Source organism: Sminthopsis crassicaudata, chromosome 4, assembly GCF_048593235.1.
Source record: "Sminthopsis crassicaudata isolate SCR6 chromosome 4, ASM4859323v1, whole genome shotgun sequence".
NCBI classification, from domain to species: domain Eukaryota; kingdom Metazoa; phylum Chordata; class Mammalia; order Dasyuromorphia; family Dasyuridae; genus Sminthopsis; species Sminthopsis crassicaudata.
Genome location: NC_133620.1, coordinates 440,769,058 through 440,784,144, shown reverse-complemented (window position 1 = coordinate 440,784,144; position 15,087 = coordinate 440,769,058). Strand labels below are relative to the sequence as shown.

The window sequence follows — 15,087 nt, the reverse complement described above, 5'->3', positions numbered from 1 at the left end:
GAAGCAGCCAGCCGTGACTCTGTTTATGAGGTGTTTGAGTCTGGCTGGCTGGATTGGATTGAATCAAAAGGAAGCAACCTGAAAATCTGGAAAGGGAGGAGATCTTCCTCAGGGCTAACACATAATGTGTTAGGTACCACACAACATTTATTAACAATAGCACTTACTTGGTGCTTTAAGGTTTAAGAAGCACTTTAGAAATATTATCTCATTTTATCCTAACAACAACCCTGAGAGGGAAATGCCTTTATCATTACCCCTATTCTCCAGATGGGGACTCTGAAGCAGACGGAGATGAAGACACTTAGTTGCCCAAGGTCACTTCTAAATGTGTAAGGCAGAATTTGAACTCAGGCTGTCCTGGCTTGGGTCCCATCACTTTATCCACTGTGCCACCTAGCTTTATATAAAACTTATCCCCTGAGCCTGTGCTGCTTAGGATCAAGTGAGCTATATTGTCCTCAGTCTATCTTACCATCCTGTGGGGGGAGTGGAGGTGGGCATGTCAGAATAGATCATGATTCAGTGAAAGGGTTTTTAGGGAACAAATAGGTCAACTTCATCTATCAGATGAGGAAATGGACCCAGAGAGATAAATGGACTTACTGAAGATCACATAGTGTTGACAGAGATAGAACAGAATAGACTCAGGTCCTCTGATTCCAAATCCAGCCTGACTTTCCATTGAACCTTCACCACAGAGAGGTCAATTCTAGGATACTCCTTTGCTTCCCACCTGGTGGCCAGGAAAAATCCCTCTTTGGGATAAACTATATGGTGGAGGTGGCCTAAGGTGAATTCTGTAGTCCCTACTAGCTTTAAAATTCTACACTATGTCCTACACTAGTAGGAGGACTACTCCTCCCGTCCACCTATAATGTGAATACATGGTCGTCAAAGATGGCCTTTAGACTGAGGTAGTTGACAGAGCCAGCCACCTAATTCTTAGGCCTGCCCCGTAAATTATTTGTCAGGTCAGAAACAGGCTTCAATAAGGAAAGAAGCTAGCTAGTGATATCTGTCCATCAAGAAGAGCCTTCTGGGAAGCAAAGGAAGATGGGGAAGTCCCAACTATTTTAAGTTTTCCCTACATTCACCTCACCTCCTCCATCCTCCAAGAGGTGTGAGTACCTCGGAAAGGTATGTATTTGGAGGAGGGGCAGTCAAGGTACCCCTATAATTAAAGCTTTCTGGGCTTCTTTCCAGGAAGGGGTATTCAGTAGCATGGGCATGGGACTATCTAGAAAAGAACACGGGGCTTTGGCCGCATGGGACACAAATGATGCCTCCAAGACTTTCTACATCTGACAGTTTGGGCAAATCATAGCCTCCCAGGGTCTCAGTTTCCTTATCTGTAAAATGAAGTGGTGGGATTAGAATGTGGCTTCCGGCTCTAGAACTGAGCTTTAACGAAGCTGAAGAGTCCCCTGATACATTGTAACCGAGGTAAGAAACCCTATACTGCGGAGCCGAAGGTGGGACGGCCGGAGGTGGGGGGTGAGGATGGGGACTTTCCGGAGCTTTTTTGGTGATCTTTGCTGTACTTGATGCGCACCCTCTCCTCCACCCGTCTTCATCATTCTCCTACCACGAAGCTCGAAGGGATGGGAGTTTTAGGGGAGGAAGCGATAGGGAAGAGGAGAACGTCTACACCCCAGGCTCAATACTTTAATTCTCGGTTTGTCAATAAGAAGGGGTTAATCCCCCCCTTTCCCTCGCCCGGCCCCGGGGTCCGCCTTCAGCCCCGCCCCCTCTCCCGGGCCCGGACGGGTTTGCCCCGGAGGGGGGCAGCAAGGAGGCGGCCCCAGCCGGAATCTAGGACCGGACTGAGCTTCCTTGCACCGTGTCCGAACTGCCGGACCCAATCCGAGCGGTGGGGAGCGCGGGAGTGCGAGAGCGCCGTGGATTGCCCTCTCTGGCTACCCCACCTTCCGGTCCCAGTCCCGCGCCCGGAGCCCCCGGGGCCCCCTCCCCCATCCCTAGAGCCGGAGCTGGTAAGTCCCGCCCCCATCGCCAAACTTTGTGCTCCAAGGCTTCGGGTCCTTGGCCAGACCCAGAACAAGAACTTGGGGGTGGGGGTGGACGGGAAAAGGGAGGCACAGTAGAACTCACGGCGTGCAAGTCCAGGAGTACAGAGCCCCCCAAGGCAGAGCTAGAGTCTTGCAGACCCCACTCCCTAGGATCTCCTGCAGTGCTGGATCGCCCCTGCTATCCGGACTCCCAACCCGGGAGAATCTGTGCCTCCTTCACTGCTTCCGTGTCCCCAGCCCCGGCTCTGAGTCCCCGCGGAGCCCCTCATCTCGGGGTCCCGGTGTGTCCCTGAGTCCCGACGCCCCGTCTACTTTCCCTCCAGCATTCCGCCCCCGCAGGGACGCGCGGATGCCCCGGGAGGACCGTGTTCCCCCGAGTCTCCCGCGACGGGTTTCGGAACCCGCAGCTGCCCCCGCCTCCCCCATCCCCCTCCGCGCCAGATGTGCCGCGGCTGCCGCTACCAATTGTGGGGGAGGGGGGGAGGCCGAGGCCGTGGCCCGGCCGGAGTCGAACGGGCGGGGCTGGGAATGGGAGGGGGAGAGGCCGGGAGAGGAGGCCGGACGGGGCGGGGCGGGGCGGGCGATGTTTGCGGCCGGCCCCGGGGTGGGGAGTTGCGCGCCGGTCCCTGGGCCTGGGCTCCGGCGCCTGCGATGTCTCAAGATGGCGGAGCTGGGCGAGTTAAAGGTACCGGACCCCCGCGGAGCCTCCCGAGCCCGAGCCTCGCCAGCTCGGGCGGCAGGGGAGCGGCGGGAAAGCGGCAAAGCAGGGATGCGGGCGTCCCGGGGGCCGAGCCCGAGGGCGGCGGGAGAGGATGCGGGCACGGGGACACCTGGAGAGGATGGACTTTGGGGGCAGGGACGCGGGGGACGAGGCGGGGGTCCCGGATTCGGGGCGGCGGCGAGGGCGATGCTCAGGGAGTCGGCGCCGTGGGCAGAACAGGGGCGGGGGCCTCCGGGGGCAGGGATGGAGGGGCAGGGCCCGCGGGGGGCAGGGCCACGGGGGCGGGGCTGGGGGAGTCTGGCAGGGGCTCGGACCTCCGGGAGCAGGGGCAGAGGGGAGCCAGCGCTGTTTGGGCAGGGAGAGCACCAGCCCGGTCATTGACATCTACGCAGCACTGTGAAATGTGTAAAGCGCTGCAACGCACGTTATCTTTCCGGAGACTCCCCACGGCTCCGGGAGGGAGGTTGGTACCGAACAGGCATCGGTTTAGAGAGGAACATCCTCATTTAGAGGGGATGCGGGGAGATGGGGCTGGGGGAGGGCGCGGGAGAGGATGGGGCTGGGGGAGGGCGGCGATGTCGGCTTGAGACGGTGGGAGGGCACGGAGTTGGGGTGGGAGAGAGCCGAGCTGCAGGGATGGAACTGGGGGAGGAGGCAAGGCAGAAGATTGTAGGAGTCCAGGGATGTGGGGATGAGGCCTCGGAAAGGTACGGAGATGCAGAGAGCTGGCGGTGGGAGGGCACGGGGAGAGAATTGTGGGAGATGGAAGAGAGGTGGGGATGGGGCTCTGGGAGGGCACTGGAATATTCGGGGGAGGCAGAGCTGGGGGAGACGGGGATAGGCGGAGGTGTGTGAATGAGACCCCGAGAGACCGCGAGGCCTCGAGCTTTGTGAGAGGACCGATGTCAGGATGCAAATGTGGGACTGTGGAGGTAAGAGAGAGATCTACAGGTGACAGAAGAACGGAGGGGAGGCTACATGTAGCGGTGACATGGAAGGGATTGCATTCGGGGGAAGGCCTCGAAATTAGCAGTCGCATTCCTCAAAGAGCGCTCCCGTCAGCTGGTAGAGGGGAAGGCGGACAGGAAAGGCCGGGAAAGGAAAGCTTCCGAGGTGAAGGATAAAGGATGAGGAGACCCAGGCATTCACTCCCAGTTGGCAGTGTCTCAGCGGAGATTCCCTGTGGGACTTGTCACCCCTTGTGCAGACTGGAAAGGAAAAGGGCACACTCACCGATGAAGCACCTACTAGGTGCTGCTAAATGCTTTCCAAATGTTCTGTCACTTGATGGATCCTCATGTTGTCCAGGAGCTGTCCCTTCTCCTTTTGGAACGAAGCAGTGTTTGGGGACACATTTTGTTATCAGTGTCTTTGGTCCTCCCTGTCGGGCGATTTTCTGTTCCATTCTGCCTGGATGCTGTCCCCTCCCTCTTCCTCCTCCATTCCTAAGCCTTCTCTCTGGGGGATCAGGTCAGAGCTTTACCATCTGGATCTCAGCAGGGGAGAGGAGCCACTCCTCCTTTCTTCGGGAATCCTCCAACCCTTCTACCCTTTATTAAAAGAAGGTCCCAGTTTATGTCAGATGGAGTACTCTGGCCCAAGGGGAAAAGCCATTTCCTGGAGGCATCCTAGCTTTGTGATTTTTCTGTGCCCTCAGCTCTGGGCCTTAGTTTTCCTTCCCCCCCAAATGGGGAGATCTTGAGATAGAGTCATGAGGTTGAAGGTGAAAAGGGATTTGAAGGGTATTGAAATCTTCCCTAGAAGCCTTGGCCTTGAGGCTTACATGGAATGAGGCATAAGTGGGGGCTGGGATTTACATAGAGATCCTCCAGCCACCTGGTCCTAGTCTCTCCCTTCCCCTCCCCCATCTAACCCCACTCTTTCTTCCTGAGTTCCCTCCCTTCCTTTTCTTCTCTCCCTCCCTTCTTCCCTTTCTTTCTTCTCTTCTTCCCTCACTTCCTTTTTGACCTCTTTCCTTTCCTCCCTCTCTTCCTTCTTTCTCTCCTTCTCTTTTCTTTCCTTCCTTTCTTCCTTCTTCTCTCCCTCCCTCCTTTCTCCTCCCTTTCTTTTCCCCTTTTTTCTTCCTTCTTTTTGCCCTCTCTCTGTTCCTCCCTTCCTTCCTTTTCTTCCCTCCCTCCCTTCTTCTCTTCCCTTACTTCCTTTTTTCTTTTTCCCTTCCCTTTTTTCTTCCTTTCTCCTCCCTCCTTTCTCCCTTCCTTCCTCCCTCTGTTTCTCCTTTTCTTCCTCTTCCCTCCCTCCCTTCACTTCCTTCTTTCTCTTTCCTTTCCTCCATCTCTTCCTTCTTTCCCTCCCTTTCTTCCTTCTTCCCTCCATTTTTCCTTCCTTTTTCCTCCCTCCCTTTCATTTTTCCTCCTTCCTTCCTTCCTCTTTCCTCCCTCCATTCCCTTTTTCTTCCTTCCTTTCTCCTCCCTCCTCCCTCCTTTCTCCCTTCTTTCCTTCTTCCTGCCCTCCCTCTGTTCTTCCTTTTCTTCCTCTTCCCTCCCTCCCTTCTTCTCTTCCCTTATTTCCTTTTTTCTCTTTCCTTTCCTCCATCTCTTCCTTCTTTCCCTGGCTTTTTTCCTTCCATTTCTTCCTTTTTCCTTCCTCCCTTTCATTTTCCTTCCTTCCTTCCTTCCTTCCTTCCTTCCTTCCTTCCTTCCTTCCTTCCTTCCTTCCTTCCTTCCTTCCTTCCTTCCTTCCTTCCTTCCTTCCTTCCTTCCTTTTTTCTCATCCCTTTACCTTATCTCTAAGAAAGCTGGGGTGGGCCTGGGAATCTAAAAATAAGTAAGAAGAGAAAGAAATTTTAAGGGGAGGATTAGGAGCTTTGTGCTGCTGCCTCGTGTTAAGATTAGGGAGAGAAAGGAAGATGGGGAAGAAGGGAGAATACTTTTCCATTTCCAACTCTATTTATCCTTGTTTTTCTCTTAGCTACCAAAGGGAGAGAGTTATGTTTAGGTTTGGGGGATGGAGAGGGAGACACTAAACTGGGACCTGTTGAAACAGGAATTAGGAAGGACACCAATTGGGGGAATTACAACCTCTTCTCTTAGAGTTGGGCCATCTCTTTCAGTGGCCCAAGCTATTCTATCTAATCATGTGAAGTAACTCTCTCTCTCTCCTCTCTCTCTCTCTCTCTCTCTCTCTCTCTCTCTCTCTCTCTCTCTCTCTCTCTCTCTCTCTCTCTCTCTCTCTCTCTCTTTTTGGCTGAGACAATCGGGGTTAAGTCAGGGTCACACAGCCTTGAAGTGTTCAGTGTCTGAGTCCAAATTTGAACTCGGATCCTCCTGCCTTAGGGCTGTTGCTCCACATAGTGGCCCCCTGTTATGGGCTCTTTTCAATGATTCCTCCCCAGAAGGGTCTACTTTGGGATGGGCATCTCTCCTTAGCAAGGAGGTCTAGCTGTGGCTGATCTCAGACTGGGATCCTTGCCCCCAGCTCACCTGTGTCGCCTTCTCTTCCCAGCACATGGTGATGAGTTTCCGGGTGTCTGAGCTCCAGGTGCTTCTGGGCTTTGCAGGACGCAACAAGAGTGGGAGGAAACACGAACTACTGACCAAGGCCTTGCAGCTTCTCAAGTCCGGCTGTGGCCCCAGCGTCCAGATGAAGATCAAAGAACTTTACCGACGCCGGTTCCCCCGGAAGGCCCTGGTGCCTTCTGAGCTCTCACTGCTGTCTCTGCCCCCAGGAGCTCCACCCATTGTTCCTCCTGGCCCCCTGCCCCCTGCCCCCTCCAGCCTCCTGCCTTCAGGACCCCTCTTGGGGGGGCCCAAACGTGAGGCTGATGTACATCCTTCCCTGCCCCAGCCAGTCCACCCTGATGTCACCATGAGGCCGCTACCTTTCTATGACATATACGGGGAACTCATCCGGCCCACCACCCTCGGTACGGAAGCTGACCTAATGGACTCCTGATTGCCTCCTCTGTACTTGTCCACTTACGTTCCTATTCTAAATAAGGAACCAACCTATTGGTCAGCGGCTCAGTGGATTTAAGTGCTGGGCCCTGGGAAAATCCAGGCATAGATTCTCACTAGCCATATGACTCTGGGCAAGTCACTTAACCCTCTTTGCTTTAACCTATTGGAGAAGGAAATGGCCACTATCCTAGCATCTTTACCAAGGAAACCCCGGGTCAGTGTCCCGCCTTGGTCCACAGGGTCACAAAGAATGACACAACTGAACCGCAGCAACCCATGGTCCCAAAGTACCATTTACTCTCAGGCAGGAGAGGCTTGCTTCCTTGGGGGGGGGACATCATTAACAGGTGTTCATGGCTGTCCTTTGGTCCACTCAAGTAACTGTGTCCCTCTTCCTCTATGTACTTAGCATCCACAAACAGCCAGAGGTTTGAGGAGGCTCATTTCACTTTTGCATTGACGCCACAGCAAGTGCAGCAGATCCTCTCCTCAAGGTACCTGGACCCCCTCCCTCTGATTCCCTTGTCCTTGGCCATGTTTTTGAATCCTGGACTTTGGACCTCGTATCTTGATCTGATCTGCCATCTTTGTCTAAATTGGCTTTGGTCAACTTGCCTTCCTATCTGTCCCCCTCATCAGTTCTTTCCCATCTGTATGTCCAGCTCTCAGGCCTCTTTCCAGCCCTCCAGATTATCCGTATCCCACCCTCTCAGATCTCTCCTTCTCTCTGTTTTAGGGATGTCCTGCCTGGGGCCAAGTGCGACTATACAGTACAGGTCCAGCTCAGGTGAGACATCTCTGAAGACATCCTTCTCACTGGGAAACACTGATCTGTGTCCCCTCTGGGTGGTGGCGGTGATGGTTTATAAACAGGAGTTACAAAGGACCCAGAGAAATTTTGAAAATTCTATCTCCTGTGCTTGGAGTCTCAAAGTGGCTTTTCTTGTTTGCTATGAGACATGCAACTTGATTTACCACAAAATAAATACTCGTACTATATATAGAATGGCTTTTTCTAATGTTAAAAACATATTCATTTCAAAAAGTATTATAAATGTTCCTCATTGTATTATCCACCTCAGATGTTGCTTGCCCATCATCCAGGCCTTTTGTCAGGAGATTTTCATTATTTGGAGGTAGATAATTCTTACATCTGGGGTGAAGGAAGTTTCTCCCTTGAAGTAGGCAAGAAATAGATTTTATTCCTGGATTTGCCCCTTAATTTTTGCCTATGTCTGCAGACTCACAGTCACAGGAGCTAGACCTCTGGATAGTAACTTCCTGTACCTTCTTTTTCCCCCTCCCCAAATCTTTCATTAGGTTCTGTCTCTGTGAGACCAGTTGCCCCCAGGAAGATTATTTTCCTCCTAACCTCTTTGTCAAGGTTAATGGGAAACTGTGTCCTCTGCCGGTAAGTGACCCTTCCCAGCCCCTTTCCCACAACTTGTCCTGACAATATTCCCTTACCAGCTGGTGCCCTTTTCCCAATAGTCCCATCCCTACATCCTCATCCTTTATGAGCCTGTCTAAATGGGAATATTCTCTCAAAGGGTGTATGTACAACATTAGCCTCCCAAAGTCTCAAGTTTTGCATAAGATATGTGCAAACTCTAAATTTGGGCTGCTTCTACCTTGACCTTCCCCATTTTCTTTAGGGTTATCTACCCCCGACCAAGAATGGGGCTGAACCCAAAAGACCTAGCCGACCTATCAACATCACATCCTTAGTTCGACTTTCAGCCACTGTCCCCAATACTATTGTGGTCAACTGGTCATCTGAGTTTGGACGGGTGAGCTGTGTGTCTGAGGAAGTTTCAGTGCTTGGGAGGGGAAAGTGGGGGGGGGAGGATTGTGGTCTCCGACGCTTGTTTCAGGGAAGGGGTATTGGTTAAGCAGACCCCACTGCCTCTGGGGAATGAGTAATACAGTAACAGGGAAACAGATGCTGACATTCTCCCCAGAATTATTCGCTGTCGGTGTACCTAGTGAGGCAGCTGACCTCAGTGACGCTCCTGCAGAAACTGAGAGCAAAGGGCATCCGGAACCCAGACCACTCTCGGGCACTGAGTAAGTTATTTCAAGATAAAGGCCCTGTTCTCTCACTGATTGAGCTAGCCTTCAACCCCGACTTTTTCTGGGGAATCCTTTGTCCACCCAGGCCTGTTTCATGCTATATCGGCTGTCCTCGCTGGCCCTATTTTGACTTCCTCATTTTGGTTCTGATCTCATTTCAGTCAAGGAGAAGTTGACTGCCGACCCTGACAGTGAGGTGGCCACCACCAGCCTGCGGGTGTCGCTCATGTGCCCGGTGGGTACTAGAAGGAGAGACTTTGAGATGGGACCAGGGATGGGGGTGGGGTGAGGTGGTGAAGGCTGAGCTGAGCTCCCAGGGTTTTTGTTTATCCAGATAAGGTGTTCCAGAAAGGGGAAAGCTGGGTAGAGGAAATATGCTGAGAAGTCCTGCTTTTCCCCAGTTAGGGAAGATGCGCCTGGCTGTGCCGTGCCGGGCCCTCACCTGTGCCCACCTACAGAGCTTCGATGCTGCCCTCTACCTGCAGATGAATGAGAAGAAGCCCACGTGGACATGCCCTGTGTGTGACAAGAAGGCTCCCTATGAATCTCTGGTCATAGATGGGTATGGCCACTTCTGCTCCCACTTGTCCAGGACGCCCAGATAAACCCCCTTCTTTCCCTTGACATGGACAGCAAGAATACCCCCTAGGAGAGCCTGGGCACTGATGGGTCTGGATACTCCCGCCCAGCCAGACTTACCCTGGAGATCTCACGTTTCTGCCCCTCTCTCCAGTACCCCTCCTCAGGTAGTCCACGTTGCTCCTAAATTCCCGCTTTTCTGTTGCCCTAGGGTTGATTTGCTTTCTCAAACAACTACCTCCCCTAATCTTTTCATGACTCCCCCCATAACCTTCTTCCTTCTCCCAGATTATTCATGGAGATTCTGAATTCGTGCACTGACTGTGATGAGATCCAGTTCATGGAAGATGGATCCTGGTGTCCAATGAGGCCCAAAAAGGAGACACCGGAGGTTTGCCCCACGACAGGCTATGGCTTAGATGGTGAGGAATGGGATGACTCCCTGTTCATTCCCAAATGTGGGGAAGGGTCAGATGATTCCAGACCATTTCTCCCTCCGGTTACAGACTAGTGACACCCATCCTTCCAATATCTCCAGGTCCCCCCTTTGGCCCTGGCCCTGAGGGCAAGCCTCCTGAGACCAAGAAGAAAATTGAAGTTATTGACTTGACACTTGACAGCTCTTCAGATGAGGAAGACCTGCCCCCTGCTAAGAAGCACTGCCCAGTCACCTCTTCGGCCATCCCCGGTCCCCCCGGAGGCAAAGGGTATAAAGAACTGGACTGAGAAAGAAGTTGGGGTTTAGAGCAAGAAGTCCTCCCAAGATCACTGGGGATGTGTGGGGATGAGGGGAGGAAGGGAGGCCTTGAAGATATGTAAGTGTAGTGGTTGGGGCTGGCATGGGAACACAAAGAGAGAGGGAATTTAGGGAGACTTCCTAGGAGCTTGACAGCTCCCTCTCTTCTTATAGAGTCCTGGCTACCAATCACCAGCCGTCATCTGTGCTCCGGAGCCCAGCTATGGGCACCCTGGGCAGTGACTTCCTCTCTGGCCTCCCTCTTCCCGAGTATCCACCAGCCTTTCCACTGGGGGCCGAAATCCAGGGTATGACCTAGTTCCAAATATGGCTCCCTCTGTAAGAAACCCCTCTGCCCTTTTTTGCTGTGGGATAAGGTAATAATCCCTGTCTGTCCTGCCCCTCCAATATCTCTAACTTCCCAGGGAATTCCCACATCTGGGGAAATTTTAGGTAGCAGAATCAGGCTGATTTTGAATTTTTTTTTTTCCCATTTTCTCACAGGTTTGGACTTATTTACTTTCTTTCAGAATGAGAGTCAGGTAAGAATTCCTTCCCTTTCCACCAAAGTGTCCAGTCTCTGGAGCTTTGTATAGGTTTGGTTTCTAACTCTTACAAGGACTCTTTAACTCTTGTTGCTGTGTGGGATGAGATTGAGGTGCTGGGCAGACAGTTTATTTCCTTTTGGGATTTTAAGGGACAGAATTTGATTCCTCAGTTTACAGATTAGGAAACTGAGGCTTAGAAGGTCATGTGGCTGGTGAGGCTGAACCTAGAACCACCATCCACTGGGTCCCCGAGTGCTTTCCCTCACCCCACCCCCACATAGAGCAGGTCACACCCTTCTCATGCCCAGACATTCCATTCATTCTGAACGCCCACAACATTGGAGGAGGATAGAGCCGGTGGGATGGGGATAACTGTTTTCACACTCATGGTGAGCGGGTCTTTTCAGAGAAAAACCCTCAAGTGGATTAGACAGCCTTCTCCGGGATCTATGTAAGATGTGGAGGGAGTATGTGGGAAGTGTCTGAGGGGTAGGAGATTGGGGAAAAACTAAAGTCTTAAATATTTTCTCCCCCTCAGCACTACAGCCCTTCGGTCATCACCTCAATAGACGAGCAGGATACCCTTGGCCATTTCTTCCAGTACCGGGGCACCCCTTCCCACTTCTTGGGTCCACTGGCTCCCGTTCTGGGGAGCTCTCACCGAGGATCTCCTCCAGCACCGCCTCCTGGCCGAGTCAGCAGCATCGTGGCCCCTGGGGGGGCCCTGAGAGACGGACATGGGGGACCCCTGCCTCCAGGTTCTTCTCTGACTGGTTGTCGGCCAGACATTATCTCCCTGGACTGAGATTCCCCTGGACCTCCTCACCCACTTCTAGCACCAAGTGGGGACCGCGGGGGAGCCCTGTCTCAACCCCTTCAACTGATTCCCTTGGGGTTTGTGGCCAGAGGCTACAAACAGAAACTCATGGACACATGTTCCTGGCCCCCTCTGCCCGGACTAGCACCCAAAGGGTTAATATTTAACCTCTTTAAAAAAGACATTTTGGGTTTATTTTTGGAAATGCTCTTCAGATGGAGACACGTAAGCCAAGAAGGGGCAGGGAGATGTGAGAATTGTGCCTAAAAGTTGGGCCTAAAAGATGTTCCATTCTTTTCTTCCTTTCCCAGTGGCTGCGCGCCTCAGGTCTAGATCTGAAGCAGCTGGAGTGGGAGGGGGAATGTGTGGATGGATGGATAAGAGATGTCAATTGGTCCCTCACAAAACACCTGATAGTTCTTCTATGTCCATTTGTTCCCCTTCCACGTGTGGGACAGACAAATGGACAGAAAAAGACAGGGCTTGCTTGAGATCTCTATTTTCAGTTGCAGCTTTTTGTACATAAATGAGAAAAACCAAAAAAACTCCAAAGATGATGACCCTTACCCCATTCTCAGTCTGACTGAGGATGGGATGAGGAGCTCTACCTCCTCTGCCTCTCTAAAGTTTGGGATGGGAGATGAGGTAGGTAGTTTTGTCCTGTTGCCTGGCTCTCTATTTATATATAAATAATAAAAATATAAATATAAATATATATATATATATATATTTAAGTTGATGATGATTCCCCAAGGTCTCCCTATCCTGGGGTCTGAGTTTCCAATGGGAACCATAGTTTTAGAGTTATGGTCATGGAGCTCATTCTGCACCTTTTGGGAGGGGGCATTCAGTCCCCCTCCCCTAAATTCACCTTTTCCTCTTTTACGAACCTTTCTTTTAATTTAATTTCATATTTCCAAAATTGTAGCAATGTTCTCACCGACAATAAAGGTTGTGAATCCAATGTATGTCCGTCGGGAAATGGAGTGACTCGTCTGCGTGGCTTCCGGTCTCTGAAAGATGGAACTTTGCCTCTTTTCACGGCCGAGGGGACGGTCGGCGCCCAGTGTCCCCGTTTCCTTCTGGTTCTGGCTTCGGGGAGACGTGGGTGGGAGTCTTGGGGGATCTAGGGTCGGGATGACAGGAGAAAAGGGCTGATGAGCTGATGGAGCTGGGAGGAGCGCGCAGGTGTGAGAAGCACAGGTGTCGGCCCTGAGGTCAGCGCTCCTTCCCTCTGCCGCCCTGCGGAGAGCTGCCCATCCCCCCTTACCTCTGCAGGTGCCGGAGCCACAGGCCAAGGGCAAATTTGGTTCCTGTACTGACCCTCTCCTCGTTCTCCCTCGTGCTCAGGGACTTCCGGAGCAGGGTGGACGTAGGCAGGTCCAGCTTCTGGGTGGCATCTCCCTGCAGGTCCACGATCCTGGGCGAGAAAGGGCAGAGGTCAGCTCCTGGGACTCCGGGGTCAGCACGGGTCAGCTCCTGGGACTCCGGGGTCGCCATCGGTCCTGGTGGCCGAGGGGCCGCAGTGGCTGGGCAGAGAGGTGGGAACGACCCCTACTTACTGAACACAGGCTGGCAGGTTTGCGGGGAGAGGGGGCGCCTCGGGTCCGTCTTCGGAGGCCGCCACGGCCGCCAGCACGTCGGGCGCCAGCCAGGCGTAGGCACTGACCTCTTCCTGGTTCGGCCGGACCCGTTCCTGGGGGTCAGACGCTTGATGTCGGGCCGGATCACAAGTGGCCCCCCGCCGTCAGAGGCTTTTGGGGGCTCTTCTGGGCTCCGTTGGCCTCTACCCCGTCACCCTTAGCCCCGCTGTCAGCTGTACCTGTAGCTGCTCCTCTGTCTCCTGGGAGGTCACCAGTAGGTAGAGAACGAGGTGGTGATGCCTGGGGTGGCCCTGGCTCAGCATGGGGGGGTAGGCGGACTAGAGGGGGACAAAGCAGGGGAAGATTTCCGGGATCCCCGAGGCAAACTGTAAATGGGGGGTGGGGAGAAAGGCCTCGGGCTGGAGCCTGGGCCTTTAACGGAGAGGGGGCACCGGGGCGGAGGCACTCACCTCCCACAGTCCCAGCGGCAGCCAGGAGTACTGGCCTCGGGGCAGCTGTAGCCCGGTCTCCTCCCGGAGCTCGCGGAGGCCCCCGTCCAGCAGCTGGAGGTGAGAGAAAGCGGCTCAGGGCCTGCCAGAGCGGAATCCGCCCCCAGGCCCCGGCTCTCCTCCCCCCTCCGGCTCAGTCGGAGGCGCCGCGGGGATGGGCCCGAGGCTTCGTTCGTGGCTCCAAGGTCGGGTTAAACAGCGCCAGTTACCTCCTCGTCCAGCTCCACGTGTCCACCTGCAGTAACGACGGGGTGGTGATTGTGGGCCCGGCCGCGCGCGCGCGGGCCCTCACTATCCCCTCCCCCACGCCCTTCCCCCCCATCCTGGGCCTCCAGCCCCGAACGTTAGGGCTCCACGAGGCTGGGGAGGGAGCGCCCGAGGGCCAGGGGAGAGGTTCCCGCCCCTCCGGGGCTGGGGGTGGGAAGGGCTCAGGGTGCCAGGCTCCCAGGGGGTTCACCTGGAGGGACCCAGAGGTTGGGGGCCGTGTGCATGCTCGAGGCCCTCCGGGTCAGGAGCACGGTCTGGTCCCGGGACTGCAGGATGACGACCACCGCCAAGTCCACTCCGCGGTCCGACGGCTGCTTCGGCAGTGAAACTCCCGGGGGCTGCTGCTCCAGGGCCCAGAAGGGGCAAAACGGGGGGCGCTGGAGGGGGTAGGGAGGAAGCCGGGGTCACTGAGCTGGGGCTCATAGGTTTCGGGGCTCTCTCCAGGCTCGGGGTCCCTCTCAGAGCCTCTTCCCTGCGCCGGACCACCCTTTCCCCCGCACCATGGGCCCCCCCTTTGCTCGGGACCCCTAGTTTTTCTCCCGCCCCCTCCTCTCTGACCCTTTCCTAGAAGTCGGACGGCCGGACCTGCAGGGGGAGCTGCGCCGTGGCGCCGGGGAAGGAGCTGTCCGAGAGCAGCAGCCGCCCCGGCTGCAGGCGGCAGTAGACGTGCCAGGGGCCCGGGCCGGCGCCCAGGCCCAGGCGGCCGCACACGCTCCGCGCGAAGCCTGCGGGTTCCGGGCGCCCCGAGAGGAGCAGGAGCACGCGGGCCTGCGCCATGGTGGGGGTGGCCGGGAAGCAGCTCACGCAACCCCCCTAGCGGCCAGTCCGGCAAGAGAGCCGTGTCAGACCCCGCCCCGCGCCGGGCGTGGGAGGGAAGGGAACCGCGGCCTCTGGACCGGCGCTGCACCCGCCTCTCGTGCCCTGGGCTCCTTGCCCGACCCCTTGCTGGGATCAAACGGCGGAGTCCCTCGCAGTCCGGACCTCCTGCTCGCTGCACTGGGCGCCGGCCCGGCCATTCTGTCTCCGTGCTGTTCCACGCGCCGTCATTTAGCGCGCCTACTACTTAGGCTCTCGGAGCTGGGGGCCTTTGCATACCAGAGGGCTCCCACTCCTCCCGAGTTTTCACAGCCAACCCTACATACCCACTCACGTATCCCTTGTATTTATTTTTGACGAGTCCATAACAAAATGGAAACTCCTTGAAGGCAACAAAGACTATTTTGCTTTCTGACCTCCAATACCTAGAACGTTGTGGAACTTTAGTAATTGCATTTTGATTGATTACTTAACTGGCATTTATGTGGCTC

At 54.7% G+C, this 15,087-nt stretch overlaps 2 protein-coding genes across 12 annotated transcripts; one reads left to right on the top strand and one right to left on the bottom strand.

The window, feature by feature from the left end:
• The first annotated feature begins 1,262 nt into the window (after positions 1-1,262).
• On the top strand, positions 1,263-12,385 carry PIAS3 (protein inhibitor of activated STAT 3). 4 transcript variants are annotated; one of them, XM_074263289.1, is made up of 14 exons: positions 1,263-1,446; positions 6,214-6,634; positions 7,078-7,162; positions 7,405-7,455; positions 7,989-8,079; positions 8,324-8,458; positions 8,630-8,735; positions 8,903-8,976; positions 9,143-9,303; positions 9,609-9,742; positions 9,859-10,027; positions 10,231-10,364; positions 10,561-10,598; positions 11,143-12,385. In XM_074263289.1, exons 2-14 carry the CDS (start codon positions 6,217-6,219, stop codon positions 11,407-11,409), a joined length of 1,863 nt encoding a protein of 620 aa, XP_074119390.1. In that variant the 5' UTR covers positions 1,263-1,446; positions 6,214-6,216; the 3' UTR covers positions 11,410-12,385. The 4 variants fall into 4 exon arrangements, with proteins under 4 accessions (XP_074119390.1, XP_074119387.1, XP_074119388.1 ...); XM_074263286.1 differs by lacking the exon at positions 1,263-1,446 and adding an exon at positions 1,534-1,994; XM_074263287.1 differs by lacking the exon at positions 1,263-1,446 and adding an exon at positions 2,634-2,715.
• On the bottom strand, positions 7,201-14,614 carry NUDT17 (nudix hydrolase 17). Of its 8 annotated transcripts, none has more exons than XM_074263300.1 (8): positions 14,366-14,614; positions 13,971-14,157; positions 13,723-13,748; positions 13,475-13,567; positions 13,244-13,264; positions 12,984-13,117; positions 12,692-12,841; positions 12,335-12,547 (listed from the first exon to the last, which is right to left on the bottom strand). In XM_074263300.1, exons 1-8 carry the CDS (start codon positions 14,555-14,557, stop codon positions 12,460-12,462), a joined length of 891 nt encoding a protein of 296 aa, XP_074119401.1. In that variant the 5' UTR covers positions 14,558-14,614; the 3' UTR covers positions 12,335-12,459. The 8 variants fall into 8 exon arrangements, with proteins under 8 accessions (XP_074119396.1, XP_074119397.1, XP_074119398.1 ...); XM_074263298.1 differs by having other exon boundaries at positions 13,244-13,342; positions 14,366-14,612; XM_074263295.1 differs by lacking the exon at positions 14,366-14,614 and adding an exon at positions 7,201-7,843 and having other exon boundaries at positions 12,362-12,547; positions 13,244-13,567; positions 13,971-14,219.
• Between the last annotated feature and the right edge of the window lie 473 nt (positions 14,615-15,087).

Coding starts and splice junctions, on each gene's coding strand:
- PIAS3 (XM_074263286.1), top strand. CDS start 1,548: ATGCGCACCCTCTCCTCCACCCGTCTTCATCATTCTCCTACCACGAAG. Junction 8,080..8,323: donor GGAAACTGTGTCCTCTGCCG/GTAAGTGACCCT, acceptor CATTTTCTTTAG/GGTTATCTACCCCCGACCAA. Junction 8,736..8,902: donor AGACCACTCTCGGGCACTGA/GTAAGTTATTTC, acceptor ATCTCATTTCAG/TCAAGGAGAAGTTGACTGCC.
- NUDT17 (XM_074263294.1), bottom strand. CDS start 14,203: ATGAGCCCCAGCTCAGTGACCCCGGCTTCCTCCCTACCCCCTCCAGCG. Junction 13,118..13,243: donor AGACAGAGGAGCAGCTACAG/GTACAGCTGACA, acceptor TCTGACCCCCAG/GAACGGGTCCGGCCGAACCA. Junction 12,842..12,983: donor AACCTGCCAGCCTGTGTTCA/GTAAGTAGGGGT, acceptor TTTCTCGCCCAG/GATCGTGGACCTGCAGGGAG.